The 19,692-nt window shown below is 31.5% G+C and overlaps 6 protein-coding genes across 6 annotated transcripts; 3 read left to right on the top strand and 3 right to left on the bottom strand. All coding sequences in view use genetic code 12, as the record gives it.

Moving 5' to 3' along the window:
• Positions 1-1,516: 1,516 nt before the first annotated feature.
• On the top strand, positions 1,517-3,511 carry DFJ63DRAFT_333663 (copper-containing amine oxidase; the record flags this gene model as incomplete). Its single annotated transcript, XM_064907890.1, has 1 exon — positions 1,517-3,511. One exon carries the CDS (start codon positions 1,517-1,519, stop codon positions 3,509-3,511), a length of 1,995 nt encoding a protein of 664 aa, XP_064763376.1.
• Positions 3,512-3,767: 256 nt separating this feature from the next.
• DFJ63DRAFT_58897 (copper-containing amine oxidase) lies at positions 3,768-6,221 on the top strand. The gene has a single exon (XM_064908984.1). The coding sequence runs from the start codon at positions 4,025-4,027 to the stop codon at positions 6,014-6,016; it is 1,992 nt and encodes a 663-aa protein (XP_064763375.1). The 5' UTR covers positions 3,768-4,024; the 3' UTR covers positions 6,017-6,221.
• A 504-nt stretch (positions 6,222-6,725) lies between these two features.
• LTE1 (mitotic regulator) lies at positions 6,726-11,464 on the bottom strand (the record flags this gene model as incomplete). Its single annotated transcript, XM_064905466.1, has 2 exons — positions 10,168-11,464; positions 6,726-10,095 (listed from the first exon to the last, which is right to left on the bottom strand). Exons 1-2 carry the CDS (start codon positions 11,343-11,345, stop codon positions 6,726-6,728), a joined length of 4,548 nt encoding a protein of 1,515 aa, XP_064763374.1. The 5' UTR covers positions 11,346-11,464.
• Positions 11,465-12,256: 792 nt separating this feature from the next.
• On the bottom strand, positions 12,257-12,962 carry DFJ63DRAFT_58800 (uncharacterized protein). The gene has a single exon (XM_064908975.1). It carries the CDS (start codon positions 12,841-12,843, stop codon positions 12,307-12,309), a length of 537 nt encoding a protein of 178 aa, XP_064763373.1. The 5' UTR covers positions 12,844-12,962; the 3' UTR covers positions 12,257-12,306.
• SPR1 (Spr1p) lies at positions 12,963-14,775 on the bottom strand. Its single transcript, XM_064908974.1, has one exon. The coding sequence runs from the start codon at positions 14,639-14,641 to the stop codon at positions 13,082-13,084; it is 1,560 nt and encodes a 519-aa protein (XP_064763372.1). The 5' UTR covers positions 14,642-14,775; the 3' UTR covers positions 12,963-13,081.
• Positions 14,776-15,287: 512 nt separating this feature from the next.
• On the top strand, positions 15,288-19,307 carry FHL1 (Fhl1p; the record flags this gene model as incomplete). The annotated part of the gene is made up of 1 exon (XM_064907889.1): positions 15,288-19,307. One exon carries the CDS (start codon positions 15,288-15,290, stop codon positions 19,305-19,307), a length of 4,020 nt encoding a protein of 1,339 aa, XP_064763371.1.
• Between the last annotated feature and the right edge of the window lie 385 nt (positions 19,308-19,692).

Below are 19,692 nucleotides of genomic sequence, written 5' to 3'. Positions count from 1 at the left end.
TCCAACAACAACTTGGATATATATATAAATGATGTTTCCCGAGGGATAGTTGCTAATTATCAAGTCAGGTGACTTGTGCGTAGTCGGGTCAAAGGGATACGAGGGTAGATCCCCGAAACTAGTTATTAAAACCCAACAAAAAAAAAGAGCTTTCTCCCCACAATATCTAAATTCAAAAAAGATGGAGTTTACTGAGAGGGAAGGGAAGGGAAGGATGGGAAGGGAAGAGTAATGAAGGGGGATATAATGGTAGTGAAGGGAATGGGAGTCAATTGATTAATGGATTACGGTCTATTACAGATACTAATACGTAGATAAATCAATTCTTCACAGTATCTTTAAAATTGAGCTGGGTCAAAGTTCAAATGTCATGCAACTTTTTCATAAATGTAGCCTTCCATTAAGTTAAACTTATCTAATGATTCAAAGTAATTAAACACTAAGTATCAAATGGCTTTTAAATTAATCTCCCCTTAATTGAAAATAGACGATGATTTATCACTTCGAATAATTGATTATTGTTATTGAGATGTATCTTTCCCCACCATTTTGCCATATATACCGGGGAAACACATCCACACCGCTACATTGTAATACCTATAATAATGTTTTGCAATAAGATTCATACAAATTGCAATATGCTTATAAAAAATATTATAAGTCCTACTTCAGAGTGTTAGATTCACTTTTTCATATGAAAGTTGCAACTTCGTTAATTGTAGATAACTAACTGGGTTAGTCTTGTATAGTCTAGTTGGTCTAATCAATTAATTATCACCCCATTTTGGAACCTTTGTTTATATGCAGGGCACAATACAACTTAATAACGGGATTGTATAGAGAAGAAACTTACACATAGACCAGTGATATCTGAAGTATCACCCTAGTTCACTCTAGTTACAAAGCAATTCTCATACGAAATACTAATTCATAACCCAACCTCCTGCTCTAAATTAATGTCCAATTCATTTCAAGCGTAAATCTCCTCTACCCCCCTCCCCCAATGAGCATCATTTCAAGTGTTATCGTTAACTTAAATTAAATCCAAGAAAATAAAACGTAATTTCACGAAAATTTTAGCAGTAAAAGAAAACAATTGAGTAAAAATATCCGTTATCATTGTTTTGTTTGATGGTGAACCATATATATCAGCTAACTTTTCTTTAATTGATTCCAACTACTTTGAAGTATCCAGAATAAGCATATAAGGTAAATGCAACAATTAAAGCATAAACGGTTTCAGTTAGAATATGGTATCCACCTACCTAATCAGGAAAACTTTAGCCCAGGCCACTTTACACGTTCCGGCTGCAAGAACTACTTTCACCACCTATTAGATTTCAGATAGTGCTATCCATTTTGTAAGATAGGAAATGAATAGGAATGAGTCCATTATAACTCCTATCGAATCTATCAATACATATAGAACTATATATAGTTGTAGAACTTTCCTGAGATTGAGGTTGTTTTAATCCATTTCAAATATAACTATACATTACCTTTTGATTTAATAAAAATGGCTTTACCAATTCATCCATTTGATTCCGCTAGGGATTATGAAATTAGATTAGCATCTAAATTAATCAAAGATGCTTATCCTGCATCAGCCAATGTTCACTTTGTTCAAATCGATAAAGTTGATCCTCCAAAGAAAGATATGATTAAATATTTAGAAGCTGAAAAATTCGGTGGTCCAGTTCCACAAATCCCAAGAGTGTTATATGCCTATTACTATACAGATACCTTTGATTTCAATAAAGCATTAGTTAATGTTACCATTGGTCATATCATTACTAAAGTCAAACAACCAAAGGGTGTGATTGGTCCATTATTACCTGATGATGTTATGGAATGGGAAGAAGTTTGTAATAATCATCCATTGGTTAAAGCTGAAATTGAAAAATTGAAATTACCACCAGGTTACACAGTTAGAAATGATCCATGGATTTATGCTACTGATGATGCTCAAGAAAGAAGACCTTTATGTCAATTCTTCATGTATGTCTTAGCTGGTAATGGCCATAGTGAATCAAATCATTATTCTTTACCATTGAAATTCTCTCCTGTTTTTGAATGTTTTTCAAAGAAATTCATTAGAATGGATTACTTACCAGGTGGATTTGATGCTACTATTACTCCTACTACTCCATGGCAACAAGTTCCAGCCGTTGAATATCATCCTGATTTAAGTGGTGAAACCGTTGCAAGAGATGTTAAACCATTAATTATTACTCAACCTGAAGGTCCATCATTCACTGTTGAAGGTTCTAAAGTCAAATGGCAAGGATGGGAATTTAGGGTTGCGTTTACTTCCAGAGAAGGTTTCGCTGTTTATGATGTTAGTTTCAAAGGAAGACAAGTTCTTTATAGAATCGCTTTATCAGAAATGACTGTTCCATATGGTGATCCAAGAGCTCCTTATCATAGAAAGCAAGCGTTTGATTTAGGTGACTATGGTTTCGGCGCCAATAGTAATCATCTTTTCTTAGGATGTGATTGTTTAGGGCTTATCAAATACTTAGATGGTCACGGTATTCATTCCAATGGTGAACCATTTGTAATTCCAAATTCTATCTGTATGCACGAACAAGATAATGGTTTATTATATAAACATGTTAACTATAGAACTCAAAATGCTGTTATTGCTAGAAAGAGAGAATTTGTTGTTCAAACCATTGCTACAGTCGCTAATTATGATTATATTGTTAATCTTAAATTTGTAAATGATGGTTCAATTGATATTGAAGCCAGAGCTTCTGGTATTTTATCGACCTTACCAATCGACGAAAACGTCAAAGTTCCATGGGGTACTATTGTTGGACCAAATGTTATGGCTCCTTATCATCAACATATATTATCATTTAGAATTGATCCAGCTATTGATGGTCATAAAAATTCGGTTGTTGCTGATGATGTTGTTAAATTACCAACAGATGAAAATAATCCATATGGTATTGGATTTGTCACCAATCGAACATTCGTTGAAAAGGCAGGTCATGTAGATCAATCTCCATTCACCAATAGAACTTATAAGATCATTAATGAAAACATTATTAATCCAGTTTCTAAGAATCCAGTTGGTTATAAAATTGCTATGCCAGCTAGACAAATGTCATTAGCTGATCCAGATTCATTCAATGTTAAGAGAGCTAAATTTTCTACTGAACAAGTTTGGGTCACTAAATACAATGATCATCAATTATTCGCTGCTGGTGAATTCACTAATCAATCTCAAAGTGATACTGGTCTTGGAGTTTGGGCTAATGGAATTGATAAAGTTAGAAATGAAGATCTTGTGGTCTGGGCCACATTAGGTTTCACACATACTCCAAGAGTTGAAGATTTCCCAGTCATGCCAGTTGAAACTCATAATATTCATTTAGTTCCTTTCAATTTCTTTGATAAGAACCCTGCTTTAGATCTTCCTCAATCAAGACAAACATTCAATAAATCTACGTTATACTCTAGTAATCAGGAAGAAGCTCAGTCTTGTTGCAAAACCAAAGTTTGAAGATCTTGCTACAATGAACATATATAATTACTATTGTGATATTTTAATATATTCTTACAGATAAAACCGGTCATATCGGAGTAATAGTAGTAGTGATTTAATTGTAGAAGGTTTACATACTTCACATAGTATAATTCAAACACCATGAAAAATAAGAGACCTACCAAATTAGGAAATTAACAAATGCGCTAGCGCATCCCCAATTGGGTAGTTCAAACAGTCCGCTCTGAATATTTCCACTAGCGCTTACCCGATCTGGTAGTTCAAACAGGGCGCTTTAAACTGCTGTAATTTCCACCCCTCCCATCAGATTTTAGATACAGATATCCAATTATCAAGATAGGAAATTAACAGTAATGAGCCTATTATGACTACTTTCGGATCGGTGTTTTTAGACCTATATATATATATAGTTATAGATCTTTCCCTACATTTATAAATTAGATTTCGTTTATTTGTTTTCCTTTGTTCATTTTCAAGTTTAAGTATATATTATCCTTTAATTCAATAATAATGGTTTCACGAGTTCATCCATTTGATTCCGCTAAGGATTATGAAATTAGATTAGCATCTAAATTGATCAAGGATGCTTATCCTGCATCAGCCAATGTTCACTTTGTTCAAATCGATAAAGTTGATCCTCCAAAGAAAGATATGATTAAATATTTAGAAGCTGAAAAATTCGGTGGTCCAGTTCCTCAAATCCCAAGAGTGTTATATGCCTATTATTATACAGATACCTTTGATTTCAATAAAGCATTAGTTAATGTTACCATTGGTCACATAATTACTAAAGTCAAACAACCAAAGGGTGTGATTGGTCCATTATTACCTGATGACGTTATGGAATGGGAAGAATATTGTAATAATCATCCATTGGTTAAGGCTGAAATTGAAAAATTAAAATTACCAGCTGGATATACTGTTAGAAATGATCCATGGATTTATGCTACCGATGATGCACAAGAAAGAAGACCTTTATGTCAATTCTTCATGTACGTCTTAGCTGGTAATGGCCATAGTGAATCAAATCATTATTCTTTACCATTGAAATTCTCTCCTGTTTTTGAATGTTTTTCAAAGAAATTCATTAGAATGGATTACTTACCAGGTGGATTTGATGCTACTATTACTCCAACTACTCCATGGCAACAAGTTCCAGCCGTTGAATATCATCCTGATTTAAGTGGTGAAACCGTTGCAAGAGATGTTAAACCATTAATTATTACTCAACCTGAAGGTCCATCCTTCACTGTTGAAGGTTCTAAAGTCAAATGGCAAGGGTGGGAATTCAGAGTTTCATCTTCTGCTAGAGAAGGTTTCGCTGTTTATGATGTTAGTTTCAAAGGAAGACAAGTTCTTTATAGAATCGCTTTATCAGAAATGACTGTTCCATATGGTGATCCAAGAGCTCCTTATCATAGAAAACAAGCTTTCGATTTAGGTGATTGTGGTTTCGGTACTAATGGTAATCATCTTAGTTTAGGTTGTGATTGTTTAGGTGTTATTAAATATTTAGATGGTCATGGTATTCATGCTAATGGTGAACCATATGTTATCCCAAATACTATCTGTATGCACGAACAAGATAATGGTTTATTATATAAACATGTCAACTATAGAACCAACAATGCCGTTCTCGCCAGAAAGAGAGAATTTGTGGTTCAAACCATTGCTACTGTTGCTAATTACGAATATATCATTAATCTTAAATTTGTTAATGATGGTTCTATCGATATTGAAGCCAGAGCTACTGGTATTTTATCAACCATGCCAATTGATGAAAATGTTAAAGTTCCATGGGGTACTATTGTTGGACCAAATGTTATGGCTGCTTATCATCAACATATTTTATCATTTAGAATTGATCCAGCTATTGATGGTCACAAAAATACTGTCGTTTATGATGATACTCTTAAATTACCTAAAGATGAAAATAATCCATATGGTATTGGTTTTGTCACTGACAGAAAATTCGTTGAAAAAGCTGGTCATATTGATCAATCTCCATTCACCAATAGAACTTATAAGATCATTAATGAAAACATTATTAATCCAATTTCTAAGAATCCAGTTGGTTATAAAATTGCTATGCCAGCTAGACAAATGTCATTAGCTGATCCAGATTCATTCAATGTTAAGAGAGCTAAATTTTCTACTGAACAAGTTTGGGTCACTAAATACAATGATCATCAATTATTCGCTGCTGGTGAATTCACTAATCAATCTCAAAGTGATACTGGTCTTGGAGTTTGGGCTAATGGAATTGATAAAGTTAGAAATGAAGATCTTGTGGTCTGGGCCACATTAGGTTTCACTCATATTCCAAGAGTTGAAGATTTCCCAGTCATGCCAGTTGAAACTCATAATATTCATTTAGTTCCTTTCAATTTCTTTGATAAGAACCCTGCTTTAGATATCCCTCAAGCAACTCAATCATTCAATAAATCTACTTTATACGCTAACAATGAAGAAGCTCAATCTTGTTGCAAAACTAAAATTTAATTGAAGCTGGTCTTGTTTTAATATATATATATACAATAATAATAATAACAAATAGTAATCCTGATTTTTTAATATATTCATAAAGGTTAAACCAATCATATCATGGTAGTGGTATGGATTTAGTAGTAGAAGGTTTATATACTTCACATGTAAAAAGTTAACTAAATAAAATAAAATGCGCAAAACAGCGCAAACCGAAAGGCTCCAAAATGACTGCTAAATTTCGTTTTACTTCGGATACTTCCCCTGATTTTAAGGTTATTTGGAAACAGTGGCGAAACAATGATAGGGCTACAGTGATAAGCTATAAGTGGCGCAGCTATATTATGGTATAAATACGGACTATTTTGCCCCTCGTAGACTTCAGGTTAAGCCCTTCAACAAAAAACTATTATAAAATCCAAGCTACCATGTCCTTTCACATCCACCTTTACCTTTCCAAATATTTCCCAGAAGTTAATTTCAGTTTATTACAAACTGCAGATAAAGACAATCAATCTGTAGTACCAGAAATTAGGGGCTATGGTGTCACTAATTATAAGTGGGATAAATGCCCAATGTGTAATTCACATACAATTAGAGGTTGCAACATTGTTACTTTATAATTCAACAATTGAATATCTTGTTGATTGATTTTTGTAAACTTTTGAAATAATACAATTGTTTGTTGTTATTAAAATTATATAATACATATTAATTAATTATTTGTCTAATGAGGTAATTCATCAAGTGCTTGCAAACAGTAGTTCATTTCTTCTTCATCTAATGATTTAATATATAAACATTTCGATAATAATTCTGAATCGATGTTAAGTTTGTAGCATGATGACCATTCTATACATTGTGACAATGATTTCACTATATGAACAGCTGTTCTGAATTTAGAAAAGTTGATTAAAACGTTGTCTTCATTTTCTGAACCCATAGTTGAATTACTAATATCAACAGCTGCTTTAGATTCACCATTATCTGGAGGAGAAACTTCTTTTAATGGAATTCTTCTTTTAATTAATGTTGGTCTTTCAGCATTAAAAATTAAATCTGAAAGATATAATCCAACAAATGGTATACAACCTTTCGAAGGTTTCATTTGATTTATTGATAATCTAACATTAAGGAAATTCTTTAAAGGTGAAGATAAATCTTCTAAATTCTTAAGAATTAAAATATCTCCTGGACTTAAACTTTTCCAAGTTTCTTTTAATTTTTGAACTTTTTCAGATGTTAACGCTAATATAATTTGCATCATGGATGAATAATTTTGTAATGTATAACAATTTTGAGCAATATGAATAAATCTTGAAATAATTGTGATTCTTTCCGATTGTCTTGTTGTTAATAAAATCTCTGAAATTATCCAATTAACCATTAAATTAAATCTAGCAATAACTAAATTGACCCCTTTATTCTTATTATAAAAGTTATCATTAACAATGATTTCTAACCAACTGTTAACTGGAGTTAAATTTTTATTCCATTTTAATTCAATTAATTCTTTCCAATCAATTTCTTGTAACATATCCTTTTCAATTACAGTGAAATGTTCAGCTAAAGATTGGGAATCATAACTTAAAACTAATGAAATATGAGAATTTGAATTTATAACATTTTCAATTGATAATGCTTCCGAAGAAATAGTATAATTTTCTAGTATCCTTTTAGGTGATTTAATACCTGGACTGGTAGCTCTACTATTTAAATTTGAATGACTTAAAACAAAAAGATTATCATTATTAGGGGTTGAAGTAGATGGATTTGAAACTGGCGAAGATTTCTTAACAGGAGTTAAAGGTGCTTCCATGGTTACATCAACTTGAGTATACTCAATTACATCTATAGTATGGGCATTATTAATTTCATTTAAAATATCTTGAGTATTACCATCATTGTTAATATTTGCTTTGTCCTTTGATGAAATGACCGCATCTGAACTTGGTTTACCTTCTAATTTGAATAATGCGAAATCAACTGGATTAGTGGATTGAAATGATTCATCAGGTATAGCAGCTAATTCTTTCAACACATAATTGCTGATTCCCGGAATAGCAACTGAATTAGTTGAAGAACTATAACTATCATGATTTGTAGTTTTAACTGAATTCTTTCGACTTTTAACCGCAACTGAAAATATTGAACTATCATTACCACCTTCACCCGATGCGGTTGAGTTTCTTTTATTCAACGAATAACGTTGCTCATTGGTGAATTGTGAATTTCTTTGGCATTCATTAAATGGTAATTCGGTTAGAGCGCATAAAGTGCTGAATCTAACACTTCTATGCAAGGATGAGGATCTAGACGGAAACGAACTTGAAGTAGACTTAATTCTTACTGGCAAGTCTAACGATTTTCCACTCGACGAAGTTCTTGCATGTTGTATTTCTTCTTCCTCTTCACTATTATTATTGGTATTTTCTGAAGGTCTCAAATTATTAAATCCAGTTTTCTTTTTTAACCCAAAGTCAAAACCATCGTTGTGATTTTTATAAGATCCACGAGAACCATTTGATATTGAAAATGCTGAATCATAACTGAGATAAGATTTTACGGAATCTCTCTTAAACATTGAGCCATTTGAGTTTGACATTCTTTTACGATGATGGGATGATCTAATACTATCATTAAAACTGATTCTTCTAACATTCTGTTTCATCAGTTGTGGACTCAATGCAATACCCAAATCAGCTATATCTTCACCATATTGAGTCATATTACTTGGAGTGGAAACAGATGAATCGAATGAATGATCAGTTTTGATTTTAGAGGGAATTGATTTTTGAAATACAAATTCCGAATCTTTGGGTTGCATTAAATATTCATCATCATCTTCATCGTCTTCTTGATGAGAAACACTATCTTCAAATATTTCAGGATCTTCAGAATGATCAAGATTCAACTCTCCTTCATCATTCCAGTTAATACTTATAGGTCTTTGGAATGAAGACTCATGAGACATATTGTTTAATAAGTTATCAGTAGAAACTAATTTTTCATTACTTTGTTTTATAGACTTGGCATCATTCACATTTATAAGGTTATCAATTTTGACAATATTTAATTCTGATAAATCATTAATGTCCATATCACTGTTATTATTGTTATCATCTTCATCATCAAGTGCTTTATCGTCTAAATCAATAACATCATTCTTGGAAACTCTAAGTCTTTTAGCTGGCGATTCTTCCTGCAAATCGAGATCATCAAGATCAACATCAACAAACTTATCCATTCTATTACTGGTGCGTTCATTTTGAGTATCATGATAATAATTAGTAGTTCTCTCATCTTCAATAATAGTATCAGTTTGAGAATCGCTTTGGAAATAGTATCTAATTAAGAACTCTAATTCATCTATTATTCTAGCACTTAAAATATCAGTTCTAGTTCCAATTTCGGAATCAACCTCAACATTCTTGGATTTTTCATTTGGATCACTAATAACATTGATAGCATTATTTAACATTCTATTCAATTGTTCAGTATTATTTGGATCTTGTGATGATTGAATACTTGAATTTGATTTGGTATTATAAATTGACTTTTTAAAACCATCAACTAATTTCTTGATTGAATTCTTTCTACCAATAAACTCTTCATTATCATCAAGATAAGCTGTTTGAGGTCTTGCAAATTGTCCCAGTATTGAAGAAGATTTTCTTCTTTTTGTAGGTGATGCATTATTTAATGAATTTGATGATTGAGTATAGTCTACCTTTAAGAAATATTCCATTCTTTTAACAGGAGTAGGTGGTAAAATTTGTGTTACTTTTGAAGTTGGAAGTTTTATATTACCATTAGTGGAAAATCCTGAATTTTCAGAAGATGATGCTGGGGAACTTACATAAAGAATAACATCTTGTTCATTATCATCTTCGTTTTGAGTCTTTGGAGTAGCATTCAGTTGATGATTTTCCATTAAATTTTCTAATTCATTACCACTTTTAACAGTTGTTTTCTTTAATGCGATGGATGAATCATTAAGATTCAAATGATTATGAGGAGGACGTTTAAATTGATTTTTATTAGCATTATTAACAATTGCATTTAAATTTAAATTTGAATTTGTATTTGAATTGAATCTTTGAGAATTGAAAAGATTATGACTATTAGAATGTTTCATTTTTGGAGAAGTGAAATTTGTTATTGGTGACGGTATAGGTGATCGAGTAGATTGATTTTGAAAGTCATGTAATTTAGTATTAATTGATATACGAGATGATTGATGTTGTAATAACAAATTATTTATGGAATATTGAGGATAATTTTCATCCTTTGGCATATAATCGACATTATTATGATCATATATGATCATTTTATGATTTACTTTTTGATGATCGTATAATGAAAGCATAGCAGATCTTCTATATGATGGATTTGTATGAATTGACATATCAGTAGTTGATTTTGATAATTTTTTAAAGTTTGAAATTTCATTAGTTAAGGGTAATATATAATTTAAAATTGATTTATTTTGAATTAAAATTTCAATATCGATATTTAATTGCCAGAATTCATTTAATTGATTCAACCAATGTATTTTTAAATCAGTTAAGATTTTCTTTTCGAACATCATAAAATTTGGGTCATCAATATCATCAGTGTCGTTAGTTTGTTCTTCTTCTTGTTGTTGAGAATTATCATTATTATTATTCTTTCTAATTAAATTTGATTTATTAGTTATATCATTTATGGTTGACGAAAATAAATCACAGATACCAGAATATGAATCAAAATCATCTATGAAATAATTGATAATCCAATGTCTAATGACCACGAATGTTCTTAATAATACTAGTTTACCAACTTTTATATTTGATTCATCTTTTGAATTTATATATTGTAATGACCAAATCAATCTTGTTAATAGAAGGTTCATTACCTTTTCACTATTTACAAAGATTCGATAAGTTAAAAAGAAATCACAAATTAAGTTATAATCAATTACTTCTGGTGAAGTTAATTGAACTATTAAAGCTCTTAAAGTGGCATTATTAATTAAATCAGGATTCTTTTCATCGAATTTTACTATATCTTGATTTGAATTATCACTTGAGGATTGTAAACTTGGAAAGATTCTTTCATCATCAAAGATGGATTCATTATGTTTATTATAGATGAAATCTGGATGTATGGTTGAAGATTTATGGGTATCATTATGAAGATGTTCAGTGATTGTATCGGTGGATATATCAGCTATTTCATGATCTAATTGAAGTAGGTGACTACCATCAGGCGAAGTAACTATTATGGGATCACTTGTATTGTGATGATTGTTATTTTCAATAGTATCATCTAAGATATTATTTTGATTTATCACTGTATCTCCCATGGTCAATGAGTAAGTGAATGAAGAACTGACGAGTTGAGGTATCCTCAATGATTATAACAGTTGATTGAATGAACGACTGATTGATTGAACGATTGAGTAAATGATTGATTAAATGAACGAATGGATGAATTGGATTGGATTGGATTGGATTGGATTGGTTGACCTGTGTTTATCGTCTAATGGTTTTGCAACAGATTGACACAAGAAGGCTTTGCTTCTACTTTCAATATAAAACTCAAGTTCAGAGATATCCTAATGCTCTATAACTTCAACGGCATCAACTCAACTAGCAGATGATGGATGGATCAAATGGATTGAATTGTGCCTTTGGGTATGGGTCTGAGTTGGTCTGTGTTGCCTTTTCCTAAAATCTGTTGTAAATCCAAATTTGTGCTGTAAAAATTTCTTCTTTGTGAGAGGGTTTGGTTTGTTTACACTTTTTGTTTGGGTTTGTTTACGTTTTCAATTTAAGTTGACAACGACAAAATTCGCGTCTGGAAGTCACATGATCAACTTTTGTGTTAAATTTTATAATATCAATCGTCAATTATCCTTTAATTGAATTCAATTAATGAATGGGATACCATTGTTTGTATTCCGTAAGGTGAAAATACACTATGTTCTGTCGTTGTTACGTCGTATTGTTCTTATTAATTAATCTTTATTTTGAAAGCTTTCGTCAATGACCCTTAATATATCACCATTCAATTCATTTCAGTTGACATGTAAGTCAAATGGAAACAATGTAACCATCTGCAACTATCCTGTTTATCTCTTAATATTATTAGTACTACAACTACATTTTAATTGTATCTTTCTTTTTTTCATCTATAATACATTTCTAAGCTATTTAATTGCTTGAAAACTATGCTACTTATTGTCCTATTCTATCATTAAATTCATCACTTCTTTCTTGGCCAGGTGGACCCTAAATAGAAAAGTATACCACCTACACGGGTCCCTAACGGTGTTGTAAATTTTGTTGAATCACATTCTTTAAAGCACTGAATGGAGATGCTTTGAATTCAGAATTGGTTAATACATTTTTGAAATTCTTATTTTCTTGAATCAATATTCTTTGATGTCCTGTTCTCTTATTAGCATTTGGTTTATTCAAACTTTTCTTTGCAATAAATGCCTTTTCATCTTCATTCTTACCCTTGACCACTCCACTAGTACTTGGTAAACTTAATAATAATTCATTCATCTTAGGCTTCAACTCTTCCTTTGCTTTCTTCTTCTGTCTTCTTAATGATGATTTACTTATACTATTAGATGTATTAAACGTAATCTTATTCAGTAATCTTCGATTAAAAGCATCACTTTTCAGTTGTTGCTTCTCTCTCTTTGTAATCTTCAGCAATTTTAACATTGGATTCTCATGAAATGATTCACTGCCATCTTGTACTTCATGTTTGAATTCAGATATTTTATTAGCCAAACTGGCTTTTTTATTGGTTTTATCTCTTAATGATGTCTTCTTCTTGATTCCTGCCATGGTTGTAATACTATAATTCTACGGATATATGTTAAACTAAAGCAATACCTTATACATAAGCTTAATCTGAGATGAGTGCAATTTATGAGATGTGATTGAAAAAAAAAATTCATAAAAAAATCTGTAAATCCGCAGGGGAAAACTGTAAAAATGATCTTTTTTATTGCAAAATTTACTTTTACTTAGTTATATCATTCTTTTACTATCTTTTTATCTAATATAATTATTCATTATAAGACTATATAAAGTTCAATATAAATAAAAAACAGGTAAAGAATAAAGTATATATAATTTTGGGAAAAAAATCATAATCTTTTATTAATAACATGGAATTATAATTGAATACTTTAGTTGCAAAATTACTTGAAAGACTAGAAATTGATTGATTTTGTTTAATAATATCTTTTAAATTATTATTTTGTTGTTGTTGCTGACTTTGAGGCCGAGGCCGAAATAACGGCAGAGGTAACATACCAAGAGCAGCTAGTCTTTTAAAATCCCATTCAATAGCGCTTTCAGTTTTAAAACACCAAAATATCCATCCATTACTATTAGTTTCATATGTATAAAATTGGGCAATTAAATATCTTTTAGTATTATTAATCAATTCGGATGACCATAAGGCAAAATCGGTATGATTTGCACAACTACCAGTTACAACATTAGTTTGAAATGTACCATTAAATCTAGCTCCATTACCAACTCCATTAATATATCTTGTACAATCAGTTAAAGCACCTGAAAATTCACCAACAATTCTAGGATGTTTTTCTTGAGACATTTGATTACCTTGAGCCATAATATTAGCTAAATGTTCATCAATAGTCATGGCTATTTGTTGGGGAGAAAATATTTCATATAAATGATGATCAATTATAACTTTTCCAGGAGCAGCATTTGGCATAAACCAATCCCAATAACCAAATCCCATAAATCCATCATGATAAATCATATCAGACATAACATTCTCAGTATTTGCGGTATTATAACTATAAGTATAAAATTCAGCAACTTTTGCTGGATCAATAATAGGTGCAAAAGGTTCATTAACAACTTCAATACTATTTATCACTGAATTATAAATAGAATTAGGACTGCCATATTTTGTAAAAATATACTTTAAAATTGTATAACTTAAATTTAAGTTTTGTTTATATTTTAACCAACTTGGATCACTTGTTCTTAACCCTGAATTATCAAACCCATTTTGAGAACCTGGCATACCATGAATATCAATTAATACTTGAATATTATATTTTTGACACCAACCTAAAGCTTGATCCAAATAAAATTCTTGACCTTGTACATATGGATCATTAGGTAATAACCCAAAAGCCCAATAACCAACTGGAATTCTAACAAGATTTAATCCAAATGCTTTAATCTGTTGAAAATCTCCTTCAGTATAAAATGTTTTCCAATGATTCTCCATATATAGTTTAGTAGCATTTTTACCCAAAATAGTTGCTAAAGTATATTCATCCACTGGTTGAGTTCCATATTGATGATAAATATTATCAAATAAACTTGGAGTTATCCATGGTTCTGCCACTAACCAACCTCCAAGACTTACCCCATAAATTTTGTCCAAATTTGTCTTAGTTTGATAGTTATTATCAGAATGAGTGTTTTTATGATCAGTATTGTTAATGTATTTGGGAGCTATGGGATGACTGAATTGTTTAATATGTTTTAGATAATCTACTTCACTTTGAATTTGACAAGATATTAAATTGACATGAAAGGATATGATACATATAAGAATGGTAATTAGTGATTTTATGGACTGATATCTCATGGCGGCTAAATTAATGATATTCAATTAGGTTATAAGGGAACCAGTACTAAATAAACTTTTAACTTATAATGTATTAAATGAACCCCAACAACTATTATAAGAGAATTAAAAAGAAAACTTATTATTATAAACCATAAAAAAGAACAATCTGGTAAAAGTAAGATCATGTAGATGTTGCCAAAATTGCAGCTAGTCCCTCTCTCCCTCTAATTTTTGTCTGAAAGTTATGACATTTTTTTGCGTTAAGACAAAAATCAAAAATCTGACAAAAACGAAAAGTCTGCGCAATGAGAATGAGACAAAAATTAAAAAAACAAGAAAACTAAAAAGAGCATCTGTGCAATACCAAACAAACCCATTCTATAGGTATAATCATAGACCAGTTCATTCAACCATAGCATAAAGAGGTGGTTCAATATAGAGATCAAGACAATAGTATCTCATATTGGTAAATATAGAGTTTAACCACACTATTTGTATACAAAATTGTCATACAATCTAGACCACATTTATTGAAATTTTAATCGATTTTGTGGTGCCAAATATAATCATCAAACAAACATATAAACAACATTGTTAATTCATCCATCTTGGTCATCATATAATCACTTGCAGCCATTGCAATCGATAAGGACTACATAACATCATGAGTAGTCTAGATGATGAATTCACTAGTAGTACCAAGGATTCCAAGGAGCCATTGAATATCAATTCATCTCGATTAATCGATGATGACAATAATGTCGATGTTGGTGATGTTCCGAACATTCATGAGTTGAACTTGGATGCTGAGTTTGATAATATACTAAACAATCATCATAATAATGACTCAACATCAACTTCATTTGAGAATCATAATCACAATAATAATAACAACCATACTGCATCATCATCTACTTCTAATAACAACATACGACTGAGTTCAATATCAAATACAATTGATCATAATAACAATGACTTAACATCAACTGATTTGGATTTAAACAACCTACATGATTTAGATTTACCATTGCATAATACTCCTTTATCAAAAGTTGTCAATGAAATTGAACAAGATGATGTGAATAATAGAACAGTTAGTAATTCACCTCCATCACACCACGATGATAATGTTGATCAACACCAAAGCTTAACAAAGCATCTCAAATCAAACTTATCACCAAGTCAACAAGAAATAAGGCGGAATTCGTTATTAGTACCTATAACATCTGAAGCTCCTTTAGATAAAGCATCTTCAAAACAACAAACACCAACAAATAATAATAACAACAATTCAAGTCACGTTGATGATGACGATGAAGAATCATCCAAAATATCAGCTTATGCAAGATTAGATTTTGAAAACTTTACTTTCTTTGTTCAAACGTTACAAATTATACTAGGAAGAAAATCAAGTGATGATTTATTACAAAGTAGTCATCATGCAGTTGATGTTCATTTATCATCTAAAAAGGCAATTTCAAGAAGACATGCAAAGATATTTTATAATTTTGGTACGCAACAATTTGAAATATCCATCTTAGGTAGGAATGGTGCATTTGTTGATGATTTATTTGTTGAAAAGGGTATAACAGTACCTTTAAGTGATGGAACTAAAATTCAAATTGGTGATATTCCATTTCAATTCATATTGCCTTCGATTGAACCAAATGATGATGAGGAATCTAGTAACATAAATAGCCAAAAACAATTCAATCCTACTGATGCCATCAATTTAAGATCAAATTTATTAAACTCATCAAAATCACCAACTCCTAAAGTAAAACAATCACCTAAGAAGGATAAAAAGGATAAAGCCAAATTAGATGATAAAATACCTGAGATTGTGGTGGAAGATATAACAAAACCTTCATCATCATCCTCATCATCACAGAAAAAATCAAAGCATAGCGATTCAATGTCAAGTAATGAAATTGCCAATAGTAGAAGAAATTCCATATTGAAAATACGAAGATTATCCAACGCAAGAAGAAAATCATTAGCAAGTTCTGCCAATGATGAAATCAATGATATTTTGAAAGAATTAGGAGTGAGTTCTATTGATGCCATTAATGAAGAGAATTCTGAAGTATTAGATAATCAATTACAAAGTTTACTTGATGATGCTGGTGTTGATGATATGGAACTTAATGATCAATTAATGAAATTATCTCAATATAGTGAATCAGCCATTGAAGAAGAAGAAGATGAAATTGATAAACTTGTTAAACAACATAATTTAACTCAAGGTGTCAATCTTGATGATGATGACGATGATGATACTTCTAATAATGATAATAATAATAGTCAAAATGATATGGATTTATCGATGTTGGATCAAGAAATTGCAACTTTGGCACCATTAATCGATGCTCATAATGAAGGATTTATAGATGAAGATAGTAAACTCGATGATAAGAAGAAAAAATCGTTATCAAATCAAAAGAAATCAATCACGGATAGTAATGATAAAACTCAACAAACAATACGTACAACTCCACTCATGGGTAAACCTGCCACCATTCCAAGAATGGGGAAATTGGCTTCAATCCAGCCACCTGCATCAAGATTATTCACAAGAGGTATTAATGGATTACCTGGTACTGAAAGTTCATTAGTTGTGCTGCCGGCTGGAACATCTAATTTAATAGGTACAGGTACTCCAACACCTTTGAAAGGTAGTGCTACCATTAACAACAATAACAATAATAATAACACAACTACTAGTCCTTTAAGTGCATCTGTTCCACCACAGCCTCCATTACCACCACCACCAAAGTTAGAGGTACCTGTTTTAGAAATTACATCCGAACCAACTACTATAAGATCTCGTCCTCCATTAAGAGCCATCACAGTTAAAGAATTTGAACCAAATTTAACTAATTTCATGGTCCCTAAGACTTTGGATGAACCATCTAAATATCCTAAACCAAAGAGAAAGAAGGATATTTCTAAAAGAGTATCTAAAAAAGTCTATAGTTTGGATGAAATCCCTGAGAATTATAGATCAAAACCTTCACTTTCATATCAATCATTAATTACTTTGGTATTAAGATCGCCAAATAGTACTTCTGGATTAAGTCTTAATGAAATTTATGATGCAATTAAAGAACTTTATCCTTATTATACTTATTGTCCTGATGGTTGGCAATTTTCTATAGCTCATAGTGTTAAATTAAATAAAACTTTCAAGAGAACGATCAAGAAGGCCGATGAATGGATTTATACTATGGATGAATTGTATATTGGAGAAAGAGAAAAAGCTAAGAAGAAGCAGCAAGAAATAGCATCAGCAAGAGCCAAAGAAGCCGCATTAAAAGCGGAGGAATTGAAGCAAAAGCAAAGAATCGAAGCTCAACAAGCAGCAGCTGCAGCAGCTGCGGCTGCTACTTCCACACCATCTTCAACAGCACCTCTTGTTGGAAGAAGCTATAATACTTCACCTTATGGATTGCCATTAAATGCTGGTATTCGTCCTGGAGCACCAAATTCATACTTACCACAAGGAGCATATAAACCACCCATTCCAGTTGGTGGTGGTGTTGGTACTAATGGACAAAAACCTAAAACTATTGCTGAATTGGCTAGTGAAATTAGAAGAGATGGTAATATTAATTCTAAAGCTCCAATCTATTTCAAACCTCAAAGTAATTTACCAGTGACAAATTCAAGTAATACTTCCAGTAATAATAATACTATTAAAGCTCAATTGGCAGCTAATAGATCACCACCAAATTCCCAATCTCCAGCACCACAATCATCAAATTCACTGAGTCCAATAGGATCAATGAATCAAGATATGAAGAAATCTTTGGCATACTTACAAAAGGAATTATTCACATTATATAAAGCAAGAAATTTATCTTATAATACTGCTACCACCACTGAAATTATTACCAAGGCATTGGCTACTACTATTGCCCAAGTTAACGTTATTGGAGCTAAAGCAGGTTGTGGTGATAATGCTTTAAGTTTCTTAGTTGAAAAAGCACCACAACAAGTGAGTAAGATTTTGGATATCGCTTTGACGAAATCTATTAAAGAGAAACAAGGTATTATTTCATCAAGACCTACAAGTAGAGGTGCTACACCAGGACCTTCAGCTCCTCCAACTCCAGTGAAACAAGAAGTAAAGGCTCCATTTAGTCAAGCTTCGCCTGTCGTTCCAACTAAACCAACTATTCAAACACCACCAGTACCATTAGCTGCCCCTACTCCTTCGTCTGTTGCTAAACCTGTTGCTATTGTTAAACCAGCTCCAACTATTCCAGTTGTAACTCCAAAGGTTGAAAGCATTCCAAAAGCATCTGTTGTTTCTCCTCCTGCTCAAATTGTCAAACCAATTATTACAGCAACAACACCTTCTCAACCCTTCCCAAAACCAACCCCACCTACAATCACCCCACCAACCATTTCAAGACCATTAGGATTATCAAAACCACCGAGTTATAAAGCAGATTCGTTAGGTCGACCACCTAATTTCTCCAGTCCACCATCATTATCTAAGCCTGGAGGATTTGCCAAACCTGGAGTTGGAGGAAGTGGATTATCTCGTCCGCCAACGTTCTTATCCAATAAACCTGGATTAAGAGAAGCCAATCAATCTACAACTGGGGTTAAACGTGATCTTGATGAAAATGATAAGAATAATAATGAGAATGCGAAGAAGATTATCAAGACTGAATAAGCATTGTTTAGAGTATAGTAAACTGTATATTTTACTTTTGTATAATTAATTAATTTAATGTATAATTAAAAAGATTTAGTATGGTAGTGCGATTTTGTATCATTATTTTGCCTTTTTTGCATTTTGTCAGAAATGGTCAGAAAATTGAAAACAAAAATGCGGTGGCGATTGGATTTATTGATAATGGAGAGATTACTGTCTTTACCTTTAATTACTATTGCAATCATCATCAATTGATACATTTATCATTCATCTCATACATCGTAGTTGATATTCATACATACGATACACAATTAGATTCATCTATCCACGAACAATTCCTGATTTGAAACATCGATAGACAATAACACGAGTTACGTCCATCAATATAGATATACATACACAC

This window comes from Scheffersomyces coipomensis (assembly GCF_036884675.1).
Source record: "Scheffersomyces coipomensis strain NRRL Y-17651 chromosome Unknown DFJ63scaffold_2, whole genome shotgun sequence".
Lineage (NCBI taxonomy): Eukaryota > Fungi > Ascomycota > Pichiomycetes > Serinales > Debaryomycetaceae > Scheffersomyces > Scheffersomyces coipomensis.
The sequence above is the reverse complement of the archived record's forward strand: the minus strand, read 5'-3'. Positions and strand labels throughout refer to the sequence as shown.